This window comes from Artemia sp. Qi Xiang Cuo, chromosome 2 (assembly GCF_049724085.1).
Source record: "Artemia sp. Qi Xiang Cuo chromosome 2, ASM4972408v1, whole genome shotgun sequence".
Lineage (NCBI taxonomy): Eukaryota > Metazoa > Arthropoda > Branchiopoda > Anostraca > Artemiidae > Artemia > Artemia sp. Qi Xiang Cuo.
The window spans coordinates 60,306,082-60,326,570 of record NC_142795.1 but is presented as its reverse complement, the minus strand read 5'-3'; the positions used below and the strand labels follow the sequence as shown (position 1 = coordinate 60,326,570).

At 36.6% G+C, this 20,489-nt stretch overlaps 1 protein-coding gene across 3 annotated transcripts in view; it reads right to left on the bottom strand.

The window, feature by feature from the left end:
* barc (RRM1_TatSF1_like and RRM2_TatSF1_like domain-containing protein barc) overlaps window positions 1–20,489 on the bottom strand; it is a 178,427-nt gene that overhangs the window by 7,572 nt on the left and 150,366 nt on the right. For all 3 annotated transcript variants that reach the window (XM_089102330.1, XM_089102321.1, XM_089102326.1), the window contains 2 exons: window positions 13,862–14,031; window positions 7,746–7,932 (listed from right to left, as the gene is read on the bottom strand). In XM_089102330.1, the coding sequence (XP_088958456.1) occupies window positions 7,746–7,932; window positions 13,862–14,031 (357 nt within the window). The remainder of the gene's footprint in view (window positions 1–7,745; window positions 7,933–13,861; window positions 14,032–20,489) is intronic.

Sequence of the window (20,489 nt, the reverse complement as noted above, 5' to 3'; positions counted from 1 at the left end):
TTATATTTTTCCCCGGAACGAAAATTCAGATCGTCACCGTGTTGTCAAAACTTTTAATGTCAGTCCTATATTACACTCTTTTATTATTCTGAATCTCAATGTCATTTGGAATAACATAATAACAAAATCATTTTTCAACATTTCAGGAAAAAGTCAAATAGAATCTTTATGATAATTAATTAAAAAAAAACTTCCTGAAACCTTTTCAAAGAAAAGTAAAGTACCATATTAAACTTAAGACAAGCAGAAAAGAATTCCTATAATAATTCAAACTCAAAACGACCAGAAATTACTTTTTAATAATAAATGAAACCCAAAACAAACGGATAAAAAAAAAAAAAAAAAAAAAAAAAAAAAAAAAAAAAAAATCGTAGCAAACGTATAAATGACAGGTACTAATATAAATGAATAAATAAATCTTAAAACGAGGAAGAATTAAACTGGAATATTCAAGTCAAACTTAAAACGAGCAATAATTACTACAAACAGGGTTTGACTACTGCCTCCTTCTCCCTCCCCTAACCGTAAAAGTCTAAAGCTTACTGCGTCATTTGCGCTTTGCTAAAAACTGTATATGTGTCTTGAACAGTCCACGAAAAGAACTAATAAAATACTAAATGTTTGATATATAATGGTATTAATTACTGAGAGCTCAGCAATCCAAATTTTCTTTCATTGTAATTTTTCAATGTTGTAAATAGAAAAGAAAATATCTGTAATATAGTTCGTTTTCAGTAAAGCGTAAATGACGCAGTGGGCTTAGACTTTTACGGTTATGGGAGGGGGAAGGGGCAGTAGCAACACTCCTGTTTGTAGATTTTTGATTTTTGTCCTTTTTTTAAGTCTGACTCGAATATTGAGTTTAATTTCTACTCGTTTTAAGATTTATCTATTCTTTTAGATAAGTATCTGTTGTTTATATGTTTGCTATGATTGTTTTTTTTAATATCTGCTTATTTCCGTTATCATTTATTCTTTAATGGCAATTTTTGTTCGTTTTGAGTTTGAATTATTATAGTAGTTTTATTTCTCCTTGTCTTAAGTTTAACATGGCTTTTTATTGTTCTTTGAAAAACTTTTTTTATTGGAAAGTTTTTTTTTTAATTAATTTCTGTTTGTTTTTGATTGCTAAAGTTTCAAGCTTTTCAACATCCCTCATACCAACGTCGAAGTTTTTTTCAACGTCAAAGTTTCAAAACATCAAAGTGATTTTTCTTCACCATTAAAGTTTCAAAGTTAAATATCCCTCTAAACATTCCCTGAAAGTAGTCACAAGTAGATATAGCAGCAGTTGCGAGCCGTCGCAGTCGCTGATGCAAGGTGTCGCAGTTGGTCGCAACCAGACTCATTTGCAGCCATAATAGTAGTAGGAGTAGTAGTGGTCCTGAAAGCGTCAAGTTAATACCTTTACCTGTCCTAAGACATTGTAGATACGACTTGATAACTAGGATGCAGATAGTTTTGCTTTGATTTAGCTCAACACGCCCCTCAACATTTCCCAAAATTTTGCCTTAATACTCTTAACCTTTTCGGAGACATCCAGGATCAAACATACCCCCCTTCCCAATGACAAAACCCTGCATATAAAAAATTTAAAACTGCACAATTTACACCCCTTGCCTTGGGGCTGTGGGGGCATGGCATCCCCAGAAGAATAGCTGTTAGATATATTGTAACTATTTAAAATGGCTTTTGAATATCTCTATCAGTGTTAGGGGGTCCTCTCTAAGGGTAAGAGGGGGTGCCAGTTGCCCTCTGTTCCTTTTTCAACATACCTCTCAGCATGCCTTCAAAGTGTCAATTTAATACCCTTAGCCGTTCCTTAGATATTGCTGTTGTGTATATTTGACAACCTTCCCGCATATAGTGTGTTTTGATTTTGTTTGACATTCCCCTCAGAATTTTCTAAAGTTTTAAAGTTAAAAGTTTTACCTTAATATCCTTAGCCTTATCAAAGTAGCGGGATCAAAGTAGCGCCCTTTTCCCAATAAATAGCCAATCTTGTATATAAACCATGGGCAACTTATAGAACTTATAAAATTGCCCCAGGGGCTGCGGGGGGTTATGTCATTCCCAGAGATATAGTTATTTGACTTTTCAACTATTTTGAACAAGATGACTCTCCTCAACGTGCCCTAAAAGTTTAAAATTAACACCCGCAGCTGTTCTTGAAATATTGCATATACGCCTTTTTAATCAACCTGATGCACATAGCATCTCTTTAATTAGTTTAACATCCTCCTCAACATTCCCCAGAGTTTCACCTTAATACCCTTAGCCTTTTTGAACACCCTCAGAATCAAATATCCTCCCTTTTCCTAGTGATAAATCCTGCATATAGAAAGGGCAAATTGCATAGTTTACAATCCTTGCCCTGGGGGATGTGCATTGCATCCCCTGAGGCACAGTTACTAGACCTTTTGACTGTTTCGAGGAAATCGATTTTACAAAATTTTTGTCAGTAATTAGGGAAAGGAGCATCTAAAACAGCAAGGGGGATGGTTGGCCCTTTAGCACCTCCCTAAACATCCCTTTAAACTTTCAACTTAATACCCACAGCCGTTCCTTAGATATTGATGATACGTCGTTCCGAAAACCAGTACGCACACAGTATAATTTATTGTGTTCGACATCCCTCTCCGAAGCTGTATGGAGGGGGATTATGTCATCCCCATAAGCATAGTTATTTGAGCTTTATGCTATTTTGAACAAGATGTCTATTTCAAAATTTTGATCGAATCTTTTTGGATGGGAGGGCAACTAAAATGAGCCAGAACGGTGGCTGGCAGCACTCCAACCACTTTAAAATCGCCCTCAACATGTCCTGAAAGTTTCAACTTAATACCCTTAGCCATTCTTAAAGTATTACATACCTTCCTTTTTGATAAACTGGAAACCCATTGTGCCTTTTGGTTTAGTATAACACACGCCTCAAAATTCTCCAAAGTTTCACCTTAATACCCTTAGCCTTTTCAGATAAACCCAGAATGAAATAGTTTCCTTTTCCTAATGATAAATCCTGCATGTAAATAATGGGTAAATTGCATAGCTTACAATCCTTGCCCTGTAGCTATGAGCAGAATGGTATCCCTTTGAAGCATAGCTATTAAACTTATGACTGGTTTAAACAAAATGACAATTTCAAATTTCGATCAGTGTTGAACAGGGAGGGGGGCCTAAAAGAGTGAGGAGGGGTAGGGCTGGTTGCGATTTCGCTTCAACATCTTGACAACCTTAGTCGTTCTTTAGGTATTGCTGATAATCCCTTTTCACAGCCAGCAAACACATAGTGTGTTTTGATTGTTTTCGGTTTCCCTCTCAACATTCTCTTAAAAATTTCACCTTAATACCCTAAGCCTTTCGAGACCTAGGATCAAACATACACTTTTTTCAATAAAGATTCTTATATGCTAACAATGGGCAACTTGTATAACTTATAGTCCTTGTCCTGGAGGCTAGAGCGGGATGTCAGCCTTGGAGCCTTAATTTTTCAACCTTTGGACCATTCTGAACAAGATGACTTTTTCAAGATTTCGATCAGATACCTTCGGGGAAAAAGAACGCAGGGGGAGGTTGGTTGCCCTTTGATCGCTTTTGTATCTTAAAGAGAGAAATACAATACAACCAAATGCAATAAAAACCAATTAAAATCTTATATGTTAACAATGGGTAACTAACATAACTTACAGCCCCTTGCCCAGGGGCAGCCCTTGCCAAAGGGAGCTGGGGGGGTATCAACTCTGTAGGCATAGTTATTTGGCCTTTCGACTATTTTAAACAAAATGGCTATCTAAAAATCTTGATTGGATGCATCAGGGGAAAAATGGTAAAGGGAAGGGGCTGGTTGCCCTCCAATCACTTTTTACTCTTAAAAAGGGAACTAGAACTTTCGATTTCCAATCAAATGAGCCTCCTTCAAAGTTTATAAGACCACCCTTCCATAAACACCTTATATCTTAACAATGGGAAACTTGCATAGCTTACAACCCTTACCCCGGAGGCTGCAGGTAGTTTACGAACCCCTGTGTTATAGTTGTTTGATTTTTGGACTATTTTGAACAAAATGGCTATATAAAAATTTGGAGGGGGGGGGGGAGGCTGGTTATCATTCGACCACTTTTTAACGTTATAAAGAGCACTAGAACTGTCGATTTCCAATCGAATGAACCCCCTTCAAAGTTTATATGACCACCCCTTTGTAAAAACCTTGTATGCTAGCAATGGGCAACAAGAAAAACTTACAGCCCTTGCCTCGAGAGCAAAGGGGGGGGGGGTGTCAACCCCGGAGGCATAGTTATTTTGTCTTTGGACTATTAGACCATGTTTACAAAGTGTCTCTGGAAAAAAAAAAATTAAACATTGAAGCCTTATAGCTCTTTACTATAGGCAACGCTCTTATAGCTCTTACTATAACTTTGCCTACCGAAATTAAGACAAAAAAGAATAAAAAAGCTTAACAAAAATATTATTTTATGGATTGGAAAAATACTACATTTGGGCCTTCATCAAAATAAATCCTGCAAGAATGAACCAGAAATTCGACTGAAGAGCAGGATATTGCTTTAAGGGTTTTGCGTCATTGCAATCTTTGCCCTATTACCTACCAGCTCATCGCCTTTAATATTATGAAAGTAGCTCAAAATTTGCAGCATTAGAATTAGCCAGACTATCTTTGGTTAAACGGTTTGACCCGCCCCACCCTGAAATATTTCCCCGATTCGTAGATTAGCTTTAAAAATGCAGGCAAAATAAAAAACTTAATTAAGACCGTTTGACAAAGTCCACAGAACGTAAACCTTCTTCTTCATTCTTTCGGTAACACCCCCTCCCCCCCCACCCTTGAACAGAAGCTCGTTTGATAAGCTCATCTCGAAAAAAGTACTGGACGTTTTCCTGCCCAGCCTTGATTGTGTCTAACCAAGGTTTTTGTTGATCATCAGGGTGCTTCTCCCAAGAGGATAATGGTATGCAAGTTGTTTTCATAAAATATGCTTAAGGTCGTCCAACATTTCTTTATTATGTTCACTATATCGTACTATTGAAAGCTTTGCTTTCTGATTTCTTTAGACAAAACTCTGTCAGTAGGGCGGTGCTGTCAGCAAGTCATTTTAAGACCATTTAAAAACGGACTTGAAATTCTCCTTATGCAGCCATGGTCAAAAACTCTTAAGCCATGTCTTCATCTAGCCTTTTCAGGCGAAATCGATCGAGTAACGTCAACATCTGTACCAATTAATGCACACCTTCCTTAAAACTGTAATTCCATTTTTCTTATAATTTGCTTGTTTTTGCCTTTTTTTTAAAGTCCCCCCCCCCTCCTTGAACAAAAATGACCCTTGTACACATGTCTAACTTAAAAATATTTGAATAATTTACATTAGTTAAATATTAAATTGTTTCAATAGAATTAAATTAGAATAATAATATAAGATGCATATTTTCGGATTAGATTGCTCCTTAAAAATCTGCAAATTCCCGGTACTAAACTCTTTTTTATCGAAAAATTCTCACGTGGTTTTGATGTAAATTTGGAAGGCTCCAACCAAGGCCGTACCCAGGATTTTTTTTTTCGGAGGGGGTTCTGCTAAAAAAATGTTTTCTTTTTTTGGGGGGTGGGGGGGGGGTATACAAAAAACCTCAAAAAACTCATACAAAATTTATTTATGTCCATTTTTGTTACGTTTTTACGAGTCAGATAAACATTTCGGGGGGATGGGGGGTTCAAACCCCCTAATCCCCCTGGATACGGCCTTGGTTCCAACCATCAGAAGGATCCTTTAGTTGCCTTGCCTGCCCCATTGGAAAAATAAGTGGAACAGATGTCGCCACATCTATAAAATTCGAGAAGATTGCCCCAGAGGCCAGCAGATGACTGCATCCGGCTCAGACATAACTGCTCAGTGTGAGCATATCCAAGAAGATTTGTGGACCAACCTTGATTCTAATTTGTAAACCCCAACAGTTACATTTAAAATTTGAACAAAGTCCAACATTATTGGCTATTATCTTGCCTAATTATGTCTCTATCAACAAATGTGACTGTATTCTGACTTGGGTATAAGGAAAAATAAATTTTATTCCCATTGGGGTACTTAATTAATCAGGTACTTAATTGAGCAACTTAATTGATCAGCCGGCTACTTTTCAATATTTGCACCGAGGCTGAATAAGCAGAACAACCAGGCCATAAGTTATAGCTCAACAAACATATTTCACCTCGGACTTCCATATATTACTTAGCCACAAGACTTTTTTCAAGATTATTCGGTGCATATAACCTTGGTAAGGGTAAGGGTTTATGTACACAACTGGATAATAGTGTAAGCTGCGTAATGAATGAATTTCTACTACCGAAGATAATAATGCAAAAACCAATTATATCACACCATTCAAAAATAGCAATATTTTTTTCATTTACCTACAGGTAGCCTAACTTGTACTCACATATATTAAAAAAAAGTCTTTACACACCAGTATGTAGCATAGTTTAAAAATCAGTGGGGTCCATCGAGCGGGAGGGGGGAGAAGGGGGCCATGCTCCCTAGGTCCACCCCCCCCCCCAATTTTGAAAGTGTGTTTTTTTGGGTATTCCCATTAAGAAATACCTTTTTTGATATTTTTATTGAAATAAAAACTGCAAAAAACGACAATCCTACTCCCCCCTCTCCCTAGAAATAAATTTTTGAAATACATATAGAAAAATACATATTGCCCTCCCCCCTCTCCCCCATAAATTTCCGTGAATTGACGCCTCTGCTAAAATTAATTTTCTAAAAATATGTAGATTCCGATAGGCACTTGTACAGGGACAGTCCTTTCCCACTTCCATTCTACTATTTCGTGCACCTAATTAGGTAAACAGTACGAGAATCGAAAAAATATGAATGAATACACAAGCGGCCTTACAGACACATCCAATACCACCTTTTTCTGACACAACTTAATGATGTGTGGTCCATTCAAAACTTCTTACTAGATAATTTATGGTGTCGGGCAACAGGGGAATGTTTACTTCTTTTCAACTTACGGGGATACATTTTTTGGCAGCTCGAAACTGAAAAAGGGATCAAGAGAAGAGGCACTTATTTATTTAGTATAGACTTCTTCCTGGCTTCATTGGCCAATCAATTTTTCTAGTTTGTACATGTTGTTGGTTGGCATTTGCGCTAACAATTTTATGGGCAGTTAAAAAAACATTTTGATGTCAGTAATGAAAAAAAAACATAAATGAAAAATCTTATGCCTGAACAAAAAAAGGGACGACCCTCTCACCTCATCAATTGGTTTGAAGGATCCCTGTCCTAGACTAGTGCAAAACTTTTGGAAAAAAACACTTTCTCGGTGATTTGACCCCTTACCCATACCACCCCTGATGGCTAGAAGCATATAATTCCCCCCAGATGACCACATGTAAATACAAACTTTAAAGATAAAGAAAAAACACTAAAACTGATTGAATAACACAAAAGGACATGATTTACGAAATGCAAAAAACATACAGGTTTTATTTTTACAATACATAAATGCCACATTGCAATCCAATTTGAACCCTTACCAAGACCATCAAGAGGAAAAAATAGATGTCTCTGAACCGTTTAAAAATAGGTGTCTTTAGTCAAAATCGTCGAATTCACCAATGGGCTATTGTCCTTGGGTTTCTTAGCGAATTGTATTAAATGTTTAGTGCGGCATGTGAGCAGGAATACAAGAAAAGAGGAAAAAAGAAAGAAGAGAGTAATACATACATCATGTACAATAACTTTTCGAACTTCTCCAAACTTAGAACACTCTTTTCTCAACAAATTCTGTAGCTCGAGCAGGAGTGGTGGATTCTTATCTATATCTTCGGGATTGAAAAGACGCTTAATGACAACGACACTTTCGTGCTTCTGTCTCTCTCCACGTAATGCTTCCGGTTTCCATTCCAGTAGCCTAAAAATAAATAAGTGAGTAAGAAATATTTTAATATTTTGAAATAGGCTGCATTGCAAGACAGCAAAATTAATTATCAAGGCTCAGAGTCATACTTTAAAAAAACAAATGACCAAGTTTGCGCTAGATATAGCCCTCTCCAAAAAAGAGATGAAATCAAGAAACATGTTGCCCATCGACACATGTTGATCAAGTTGCCCAACGACAAAAATGATTAATTTAATGTTTAGATACAAACTTAGTTGCCCTTAACCTTTGTTACGAGAAGTAATTTAATGAAGCCATTTTTGAAACCTTTTTTTGTGGAAGGGATAGAATAGACATAAATAGAATAGATGTACTATGATATTTTCTCTAACTTTCACCATCGTAGGTCATTTAAGCATTGTGTGATTAACATCTTAAGGCTTGTGCTCCCTGTACAAGTTTACGTAGGTTATTTTTTTATTCTCCTATGGTTTCAATACGTCAACGAAAGACGAAAACTTTACAATCATATTGTTAGAGGCCATTTTTTTACGTATGTCATTTTTTTTCCCCCTATAATTTGGATTTATTTTTCATTAAGTGTCCTTTTTTCGTTTTTTTCGAGTTGATTTGAAGAAGTGATGTTGTGAAAAAGATTTTTTTTTTTTTGCTGGGTGTGGAGTCCCGTATCGCCTGCTTTGAGTTGCAGGTGTGTTAAATTTAAATGAACTCTCCCTCCCTCCCTCTCCTTCGGTCTTTGTTTTAGTAAATGCTTTGTGATCTATGTAAATGTTTGTGTAAATGTAAGTGTTTAGATGTTTAATGGCTTAATATTTTTCTTAATGATCCCCCTCCCTTACACGCCATGGAGCCTTTGTTTATTTACGCGATTTTATTTATAGAATGATTTTTGACATTTGTTTCAAATATATTTATCTATCCATCAGTCATATCTGATATTCATTTCCAACCTATTACCAAATCAACTTTTTTAAATTTCGCGTACAAGGTTTTTTTGATTAAATTACGCCGAAACTTGGTTAAAAATCGCTGAAAAAATAACAATTTTTCTTTTTTTAAATTAAGTTTAAATCCTTCTCTAAGGAAGACTCTAAGTCAAACTAATAATTATGGCTCGGTGAATGGATAGATCTGATACTAATGAACCTAATGATGTAAGTATCTTGTCAATTTGGTCTTGTCGATGTTACACTTGCAGATTTGTTGCCGAATCACTCATTGGTGCCGGCAGGGAGAGTAGGGGGGCATGGCTCCCTGGAACTTTGGGATTATAAAGTAATTTATAATAAAAGTAATTTATAATAAGGAAGCCAAAGGAAAGAGAGCAGAATAGGGAAAAACCATTGAAAAAATGTGTGTTGGCCCATTGTTGGCTGCCTGCCAATAGATTTTGACCCTTAATAATGAAAATATAAGTTCTAATTTGAGACTGAGTGACCCCTTTTCAGTTTTCCCCAAGCAATTTTTCAATATGATTTGGTTGAAAAAAAAAATTGAATTCTTCATGGTAATGAATGATAAGTAAATAACGATCCTTGTCAATAACAAAAGTAAAACAGCCTAACTATTGATAAAATTCAATCAAAGAATCAGCTTTTTATGCTGATCCTAAATATGTATTTGTTTATTAGTAATTAGTGCAGTTATTAGTACACAAGAAAGTTCACACAATTATAGAAAACAAAAGGAAAACAACTTATTAAGGAGCAATTTCGGTAAAAAAATATACCGTCAACATTTGCTTGCATTGCAAGAGTACCGATGAGCTGATATATGAAGCCACTATAATCAGAAATGTTTCCCCTGAACGGAATTCTTGGAATTTCCGTATTTTCCCCCATAACGGATACGTTTTCAGTGTTTTATTATTTTTTTTCCATGAGTGATTGTATTTATCTAGTGGTCACTTTGAAAAAGACTTATTTTTTACAGTTATGAAGTATAAAGGTGTCAAATATTTTGGTTTTTGGTATTCAAAATTGAATAAGAAATTTTATTTGATTTTCTGAATCCTAGTTTTAATGTTTTACTTTGAACAAGCTACTTTGATAATGCGTTACTTCTTATAAACACTGAGCCTAAAGGCATTAAATATTTTGAGACTTGATAACCAAGGTCAAAACTGTCGATATTGTTAAAATATATCCGTCCGACGCTTCGGCATTGCTCAACAAAATTGAATGCTGGGAGTTTATATCTTAGGTTTTGTAAGTTGGCTATTGTTTTTGTGTATTTTTTGTAATTACTTACTTTTTTCATTTTCATATACTTTTACTTTAATTGACATACTTTTTCCATTGCCTCTAGAAAAATGTTTGTTTCTAAGCTTCATTAAATAAAAAAACAAACAAGTTTTTTCAACTGAAAGTAAGGAGCAGCATAAAAATTTTAAACGAACTGAAATTATTACGTATATGACGAGGGTTGCCCCCCTCCTCAACACCTTGCTCTTCACGCTACAGTTTTTCGGCACTTTAAAAAAGTTATTAATTGTTCTAATTAAACGACCCTTGTGTTTCAGGAGTCGTTTTTAAAGAATTTGAAAAAAAAAATTAAATTTAAGCGTAAAGAGCGAGGTGTTGAGGAGGGGGGCAATCCCACTCATATACGTAATATTTTATGTTCGTGTTAAGTTTTAATGTTGATCCTTACTTTCAGTTGAAAAAAACCTGTTTTTTTTTTATTTCATTTCTGATCATTTTTAAAATAATCCAAGGAAATCTGGCCCCACTTCCGCGGAGAAATACCCTCCCCACGGTTATATCCTCTAGACAGTTCAATCTCGGTGAAAATTTACTCAGGACAATCACCCTTAACAACTCCGCATGTGAAATTGAGACGGAAAAGAGAAAGGAAAATATAAAAAGAATTCTGTATAGGAATTTTGGCAAACTACCCCACTGGAAAATTTCCTCTGAAATGTTCAACCCCTGGAAACTTCCCTCCTCATGGAAAGTTCCCCCGTGAAAAAACCTCCAGCAGAAAATTCGTCTTCCCACCCTAAAATGTATGCATGCTTCCCAATAATAAATACTATACTAATTGTTCTAATTAAACGACCCTTGTGTTTCAGGAGCCGTTTTTAAAGAATTGAGAAAAGATGTAAACTTAAGCGCCAAGAGCGAGGTGTTGAGGAGGTGGGAATCCCCCTCATATACGCAATATTTTACGTTCATTTTAAATTTTAATCTTGATCGTTACATTCAATTGAAAAAACTTTTTTTATTTAATTTCTTACCGTTTTTAAAATAATGCCAGGATACCTGGCTTCACTTCTACGAAAAAATCCCCCTCCCCACAGAAACATCCTCTGGAAAATCCAATCCCGGGGAAAATCTATCCCAGATAATTACCCTTAATATCTCCACGCGTAAAATTGAATTGGTAAAGAGAAAGCAAGGCATATAAAGAAATTTCGTATAGGAATTCTGCCAAATTCACCCAGTGTAAAATTTCCCCTGAAAAGTTCACCCCGTGGAAACTAACTTATCCATAGAAAATTCTCCCCGTGCAAAATCCTCCCAGCAGAATATTTGCCCTCCCCTTCCCACCCAAAAAATGTATGCACAATCCCAATAACAGATAAAACAATGGACAAATTTTATAACATAAAAATCTTTCCCCAGGGACTGTAGGGGGTCATTTTATCTCCAAAGACATAGCTATTGGGTCTTTCAACTATGTTGAAAAAAAAAGCTATCTAAAAATTTTGATCGGACGATCTTGGGAAAAAGTGGCGTGGGAGCAACTAACATATCCAATAAAAATTTTGAGATAGCCATTTTTTCAATGTAGTTGAAAGTTCTGGAAACTAGGTCTTTGAGGATGGCACCCCCCCCAGCCTTCATGGCAACGGTTGTAAGTTTTGCCCTGGGGGCAAATACGTTTTTTTTTAATAGAAAATGGTGTCGTAGAAACTTCAATAAGAGCTCATTCAATTACAAATTGAAAGGGCTAGTGCACTTTTTAATAGGCTAGTCGAAACTGATTGGAGGGCAACTAACCCCCCTCTCACGCCCACCATTCCCACAAACACATCCAATCAAAATTTAGAAACAGCCATTTTTTCAACGTAGTTGAAAGTTCTGGATATTATGTCTTTGAGGATGATAAACCCCCCACACCCCTCAGGACGAGGGTTGTAACTTACGCCCTGGGGCATATAAGATTTTATAGAGAGCGTTGTCATAGAAACTTTGAAAAAGGCTCATATAATTGGAAATTGAAAGGGCTTCCTTTTTAATAGTCAAAAGTGATTGGAGGAAAACTAACACCCCTCCTACGTCATTTGCCCAAAAACATCCAGTAAAAATTTTGAGATAGCCATTTTGTTCAACGTAGTTGAAAAGTCCGAAAATTATGTCTTTGAGCATGACAGTCCCCCCACAGCCCTGAGTGCAGGGTTGTAAGTTTTGCCCTGGGGCACATAGGGTTTTTATAGACAGTGTGGTCATATAAACTTTGGAGGGGGCTCATTGGATTGGTGATCAGACGCTCTAGTGCTCTTTTTAAGAGTCAAAGTGATCAGAGGTATGCTACCCCTCCCCCCCCTACACACACGTCGTATTGATCCAAAATCCGTCTAATAAAATTTTTGTGACAGCCATTCTATTCAAAAGAGTCTAAATATCATATAACAAGGCTTTTTGGGTTGAAACAAACATAGATATTAGGAGCAAGGGTTGTAATTTATGCCCAGGGGGTATTTAAGGTTTTTATGGAAGGGATGGTTGTTTAACTTCAGAAGAGGCTTAGTCTTTCTCCCTGAAAAAGACTGTCAATATAAAACGAACAGAAATAAATCAAAAAAACTTTCGGCACAAAATAGGCTTTTCAAAAAAAAGTAAAGAACTCCATTAAACCAAAAATGAACAAAAATAGAATGAAATAATCTGTAAAGCATACAACTACCACAAATCAGTATCAATAAATAAATGAAACCCAAAACAAACAGAAATTAAAATAAGTCAAACTCAAAAGGAGCAGAAATTAATCTGAGTAGGGTTCTAAACCCTATGCTTTCTAAAAGCCAGAATGTAATTTGTACTTTACTTAAAAAAAGTTCTTTTAAATGTTTTCACTTTCATAACTTTATGAAATCGAAAATTAATTAAGATTTTAAGGAATAAATATCAGCATATGTACATTAAACTGACAATGCACAGTTTTTTCAGTAAATTCATTTGATTTTTTTTTTGTGCAAAAAAATCGCAGCATAGAAAATCACCAATTTAGAATTCCGAGGAAACAGCTTTATTTTACTATTCAACACGCAGTAGACACATGTTGTTTCTCAGCCTAGCGAAATAAAGCTCTTTCAATGATAAGAAATCCATTATATAGAAACCTACTAAAATTGACAAGACTCAAACGGAACTTAATGGCGTTTTAACCGTCGTTGTTTTAAATGAAAATCATAAGGAAAGATGACAAAAAATGGCGACAAGTATTGTTTCAAAAAAGTACTGCCTTTTTACAAGTGTGGAGACGTCCCCATTTACAGCTTTCAAAAAAATATATATTCCGAAATTACGAAAAACTTGAAATAATTTTTAAGGGCGAAACTCTGGAGTTCATGGGGCCCTGCAGACATCTTTAACAAGGACACTGATTCAGCTTTGCAGACACATCAATGAAGTGATAAAAAAACGAGAGTAGTTCAAGTTTTTTTTTTCTTTTTTTTCTGTGCGTTTGTTTTTTGGGAAGGGGAAAATACTTTTTTAACTTCTTATGCTGTCAAATGTGTTTCAGAATACTGCTTTGTATGGCCTAATTCGGCTTATAAAAATTATAAATTGTCCAATGCATTTGTTGCATCTGAAGCAAGAAAATTAAACATAGAAATTTAGAAAAGGTTGATGACTTTTCTAAAAATCATGAGCAGCCAAAGATTTTAAATAAAGCCAATTAATATTAGAATGATTTTTCAAAAGCAACATACTTTTCTTGCTTTTTCTTCAGTTTTTCAAGGTCTTTTTTCTTCATCTTTTTCGGCTTCAGAGCCGGGTCATATTCACCTTTCAATTGAAATTTTGCTCTCTCAACTCGCACCTTATGTCCTCTTATCTCAGAACTATCTAGAAATTGAAGAGCCAAAGGGACAGATTCAACCTGCAAAACACAGATGGCTGCACTACGAAAAAAAAACTACTGTTCTGTCACCCGACGAAAGAACAGAAAAAAATAAGATTTACAGATCAAATAAAAGTAAGAAGAGAGAAAAATCTTCTGAAAAGTAAATCCTGCACTTATAAATTGCTAAGAAATTAGTGACTATGACAGGTTTTTATAGCAAAGCAAGACAAGTAAGATTACAGTATATTTAAAATTAAAATTTATCATTAAAGTAGAAAAGTGAGGAAGCTGGTTGAAAAAATTCATAAAACCAGCTAAAATTTAAAATATACTATTTTACCTTTTTCCTTTTATTCATGGTATCACAGTTTACACTTAAAAGAAATTTTTTACTTGAGTTATCCAGAAGCAAATCATGCGGAGGTCGCAATAATACATTCAGCAGATCTTAGCAGGTTTCTATGGTCAGCTGCACTAGCTTTTATTTAATGTTACGATTTATTTTAATTCCACTCTACCGGTATGACCACAGACACTCCTTCCCAAAATGACCTTTCCACTGCTAAGAGTCTCCTAATGAGTTAAAATGCGTATAAATCAGCAGAATATATTTACAGATGTCAAATTACTTCTTCAAACAGGTAGAAACGACAAGACATGATTAGGACCAAAAAGGTTTGAATGTCTCAAGCTCCATTTCATTTACTGAAGACCCAAATAAGACTGAACTAATGAGCTACACACTTGTTTTTATTTTATTAAACAAATCTTCGAACAAATTTTCGCACAAAAACCTTCAAAACATCAGTAATAGAATATGTTCGTTCACTTTAAATGTTCAATGGCAAGAAGAGCCAGACTACAGAAAAAACAGAACAAACAACAGCAACAACGAGAATTCAAAGTAAAAACTTCTACTTCAAGGTCAACATATTTGGATAAAACAAATGTCAGGTAATGAAATGACATGTTGAAATAACGACTAATACACCATCCAATGGCAACAGTCTGTTGTCTCCTTGAAGTAAGAGCTAACTCGCATTCTTTATAGTTAGTGTAGCACCCTACAGCATTTCGATTGCAAGTTGTCTTGGTTAAAAGAAGAATGCGGCGGTGAAAGGCAGACTGGAGATATTTCCGTCTTAAGTCCATTGTTGGTTTATAATGTCTAATTTTCGAGAGAAGCCAGATGAGGCTATTTAAACCATCCTCATATGTAGTCTAGAGAAATTTTAAAGCCCTATTTTCGATTATTCTCTACTGTAGGCGTCTTCTGATCTTTCGCCTGATATCAAAAGGAACAACCCTATCCAAGTGAGCGTCAGCAGATTTGACGATTTTACGAGTAGATATGATAGAACTAAACTCAACGTCGATCTCCGACTAAACGCTTAAGAGCTTCACAGGTTCTTTTTTACACAGTTCAAGTCAGTACTTTAAATTGAATTGGATTTATGGGAAGAGTATGAGACGAGGGCGTCTATTACTTATCAATTTAAAAAACTTTTCCCACAAAATAAGTTTTTGAAAGAAAAGTAAAGAACTCCATTTAACAAAAAATAAGCAAAAATAAAATCAAATAATCTACCAAGCGTGAAACTACCACAAATCAGCACCGATAAAGAAATGAAACCCAAAAACAAACAGAAATTACAATAATTAACCGAGTAAAACTCAAAACGAGCGGAAATTAACATAAGTTGGGCGCACAATCCCTATGCCTTCCCAAGGCAAGAACAGAATTTGCGCTTTACTGAAGGAATATAAATGTTTTTACTTTTATAACTTTAATAAATCAAATAATATAAACATTTTGATTACTAAATATCAGTATACGTATATTAAACTGACAATGCACATTCATTTGTATTTTAACTATTTTTGACTACTAAAAAGGGTACTATCCCTTTGAATTTCAAATCGAATGAGCCCTTTTCCAAGTTTCTACGACAGAGATTTCAATAAAAACCTTATATGCCTCCAGGGCACAACTTATAATCCTTGCCCTGAGGGTTGTGAGGGAGTGTCCTCCTCAAAAAGATATTTTCTATCTGAAAATCAACTACGCTGAACAAAATGGCTATCTCAAAATTTTGATTGGATGTGGTTGGGGGAATGATAGGCGTGGGGGGGGGGCTAGTTGCCCTCCAATTACTTTTGACTACTAAAAAGGGCACTAGCCCTTTGAATTTACAATCGAATGTGCTTTTTTATAAGTTTCTACGACAATGCCTTCTTTAAAACCTTATATGCCCCCAGGGCATAACTTAAAACCCCTGCCCTGAGGGCTGTGGGGGAGTGTACTCCTCAAAAACATATTTTCTATCTGAAAATCAACTACGCTGAACAAAAGGGCTACCTCCAATGTTTGTTGGGTTGTGTTTGGGGAAATGTGGGGAGTGGGGGGAGGGGTGCTAGTTGCCCTCCAATCACTTTAGATTATTAAAAAGGGCACTAGCCCTTTGAATTTCCAATCGAGTGAGCCTGTTTTGAAGTTTCTACGACAACGTCTTCTATAAAAACCTTATATAACCCCAGGGCATAACTTAAAACACTTGCCCTGAGGGTAGTGGGGGAATATCCTCTTCAAAAACATATTTTCTTATCTGGGAATCAACTACGCTTACCACAATGGCTATCTCAAAATTTTGATTGGATGTGTTTGGGGGAATAATGGGCATGGGGGGGGGGGCTGTTGCCCTCCAATCACTTTCGACTATTAAAAAGTGTACTAGCCCTTCGAATTTCCAATCGAATGAGCCTGTTTTGAAGTTTCTACGACAACGCCTCCTATAAAAACCTTATATGCCCCCAGGGCATAACTTGCCCTGAGGGTTGTGGGGGAGTGTCCTTCTTAAAAAGATATTTTCTATCTGGAAATCAACTACGCTGAACAAAATAGCTATCTCTAAATTTTGATTGAATGTGTTTAGGGGAATGATAGGCGTGGGGGGGGGGGAAGGCTAGTTGCCCTCCAATCACTTTCGACTATTAAAAAGGGCACTAGAACTCTCAGTTTCCAATCGAATGAGCCCCTTTTGAAGTTTCTACGACGACCCCTTCCATATGAAGTACCTTTCTCTAAAGGAAAAAAATAATACCTAGTGCACTGCGCCAACACCGTTCATATATGCCCTCAGGGCATAACTTAAAACCCTTGCCCCGAGGGTTGTGGTGGAGCGTCCTCCTTAGAAAGATATTTTCTTTCTGGAAATCAAGAATACTGAATAAAATGGCTATCTCAAAATTTGGTTGGGTTGTTTTTGGGGTATTGTGGGGGGTGGGGGGAGGGGGGCTAGTTGCCCTCCAATCACTTTCGACTATTAAAAAGGGCACTAGCCCTTTGAATATCCAATTGAATGAGCCTTTTTTGAAGTTTCTACGACAACGTCTTCTATAAAAACCTTATATACCCCCAGGGCATAACTTAAAACCCTTGCCCTGTGGGTTGTGGGGGAATATCCTCCTCAAAAACATATTTTCTATCTGAAAATCAACTACGCTGAACAAAATGGCTATCTCAAAATTTTGATTGGATGTGTTTGGGGGAATAATGGGCATGGGGAGGGGGGGCTAGTTGCCCTCCAATCACTTTTGATTATTAAAAAGTGTACTAGCCATTCGAATTTGCAATCGAATGAGCCTGTTTTGAAGTTTCTACGACAACGCCTCCTATAAAAACCTTATATGCCCCCAGGGCATAACTTGCCCTGAGGGTTGTGGGGGAGTGTCCTTCTAAATAACACATTTGCTATCTGGAAATCAACTACGCTGAACAAAATAGCTATCTCTAAATTTTGATTGGATGTGTTTAGGGGAATGATAGGCGTGGGGGGGGAAGGCTAGTTGCCCTCCAATCACTTTCGACTATTAAAGAGGGCACTAGAACTCTCAGTTTCCAATTGAATGAGCCCCTTTTGAAGTTTCTACGACGACCCCTTCCATATGAAGTACCTTTCTCTAAAGGAAAAAAATAATACCTAGTGCACTGCGCCAACATCGTTCTTATATGCCCTCAGGGCATAACTTAAAACCCTTGCCCCGAGGGTTGTGGGGGAGTGTCCTCCTCAAAAAGATATTTTCTATCTGGAAATCAACTACGCTGAACAAAATGGCTGTCTCAAAATTTTGATTGGATGTGTTTAGGGGAATGATGGGCGTGGGGGGGGGGGCTAGTTGCCTTCCAATCGCTTTCGACTATTAAAAAGGGTACTAGCCCTTCAAATTTCCAATTGAATCAGCCTATTTTGAAGTTTCTACGACAACACCTATAAAAACATTATATGCCCCCAGGGCATAAATTAAAACCCTTGCCCTGATTGTTGTGGGGGAGTGTCTTCCTTAGAAACACATTTTCTATCTGAAAATCAACTACGCTGAACAAAATCACTATCTCGAAATTTTGATTGGATGTGTTTGGGAGAATGATGGGCGTGGGGGGGGGGCTAGTTGCCCTCCAATCACTTACGACTATTAAAAGTGGCCCTAGAACTCTTCATTTCCAATCGAATGAGCCCTTTTTGAAGTCTCTACGAAGGCCCCTTCCACGTGAAGTGCCCTGCTCTAAAGTAAAAAAATAATAAAGGGTACAAACATTGTTCTTATATGCCCTCAGGGCATAACTTAAAACCCTTGCCCCGAGGGCTGTGGGGGAGTGTCCACCCCAAAAAGATATTTTCTACCTGGAAATCAACTACGCTGAACAAAATGGCTATCTCAAACTTTTGATTGGATGTGTTTGGGGGAATGATGGGCGGGGGGGGGTGGGCTAGTTGCCCTCCAATCACTTTCGACTATTAAAAAGGGCACTAGCCACTCCAATTTCCAATCGAATAAGCCCTTTTCTAAGTTTCTACGACAACTCCTTCGATACGAAGTGCCCGGGAGAAAAAAAAAGAAAAAAAAAAAAACACACACACACATTGTGTCCACATCGTTCTTTACTTAGGTAGCGCTAGCTCACTGCCTATGATTATAAGCTTCGCTTTGTCAAGATCTGTGCTCTTGTACATTTACGAAAGTGTAATACGGGTTCTATAGTCTTAGACACTACCATATCTTAATTTTCTTTTTACCACGACAGTGATCGGAACTACAAATATTACTGTAGAGACCAGACTATAAATATTATTCGAATTTAGATTTAAAATATTTAAGACAACTATGATCATCCTGTGACTTATTTACTTAAACAACATAGAAGCCAGATACATTAAAGTCTCGTAATACAAGTTAAGGCCTTGCCACTTTGCAGGATACATCCATAGTATTTTTTAGGAACATCCCTAGCAAAACCAAGTGAAACATTTCCTTATGGCAAACAAGAGCAAAGTTGTAAAAACATGAGTTTTAAGTTACTTCTTCTGCCAGAAGATAAGATTTAAAACAAGGCCAGATATTGCTTCCAATAAAAACAAATTACTACTAAAACTGGTACTGCGATTTCTTCAGCTAGGCTAAACTGGCCAATTTGTTATATAATAAGGATATTTAATTCAGCAAGGTCTCATCAGATAAAAAGGAACATTCTTGAGGAAACTTGTCCAGTAAATTTCAGACAGTTTTATCACCGTTTTAAAGGAATTCGAGGTCTTAAAAATCATATCGAGTCTCAGCATCGGCTGACCGTTTCAAAGAGACAGGGCCCATTAGCGAATTTCCCCAGCACTACAGGGAAATCCCAAAAAAATTTTGATAAAAATCGATAGGGGATCTTAAATGTATTATCAGTTCAAAAAGCTAACGAGGGGCTACTTTAAAATAAAAAAATGAAACAATGTATACTCTCTTACTAATTTTTAAATCAAAGATGTGTCTATTCAACGTATATACATCATAAATAATATTCATCGTGTGTCGGCAATGTTTCCAATAAAGGCGGGTACCATAACAGAGAGCTCCCAAAACACTTTCTAATTATATCAGTTTCAATCAATCTGAATATCTTCATCTCTGGCACAAAACAAGAGAAGCTAAATGTATTTTTCTGATTTCCAGGAGAGTAGGTGTCGGCTTTTAATTTTCTGTCGTTTATTCGGATCTCTTATTGAACCTCTACGAGTTATGGCAAGACCATCCAATCAATTCTAAATAGCTTGGCCACACAAACTAGAAAAGTTTATAATGGACGAGATAGGGTGGTCCTTTAAGGCAGCGGTTCTCAAACTGTGGCACGCGTACCCCTTGGGATACGCAAAAATTTTTAGGGGGCACGCGACCGGCCCCCCGAAAATAAACAACCCTTTAACTCTAGTACTGGCAATTTTATTTGTATTTTAGCTATAGTTTACTTAGTACCGGCAGGGGCGTCCTGAGGCTCATTTTATTGGGGGGCGATCTTCGTTAATTTTACTGAATCGCGACCTGATTTATGCCTAATTTTCTGCAGAAATCAAGAATTTTGCTACATTTTGGCCGATTTTGCAAAATTTTACCGAATGCCAAAAAAGTTGCACCCCTCGGGGCGCTCCTGAGTACCAGTAACTGAGAATGGG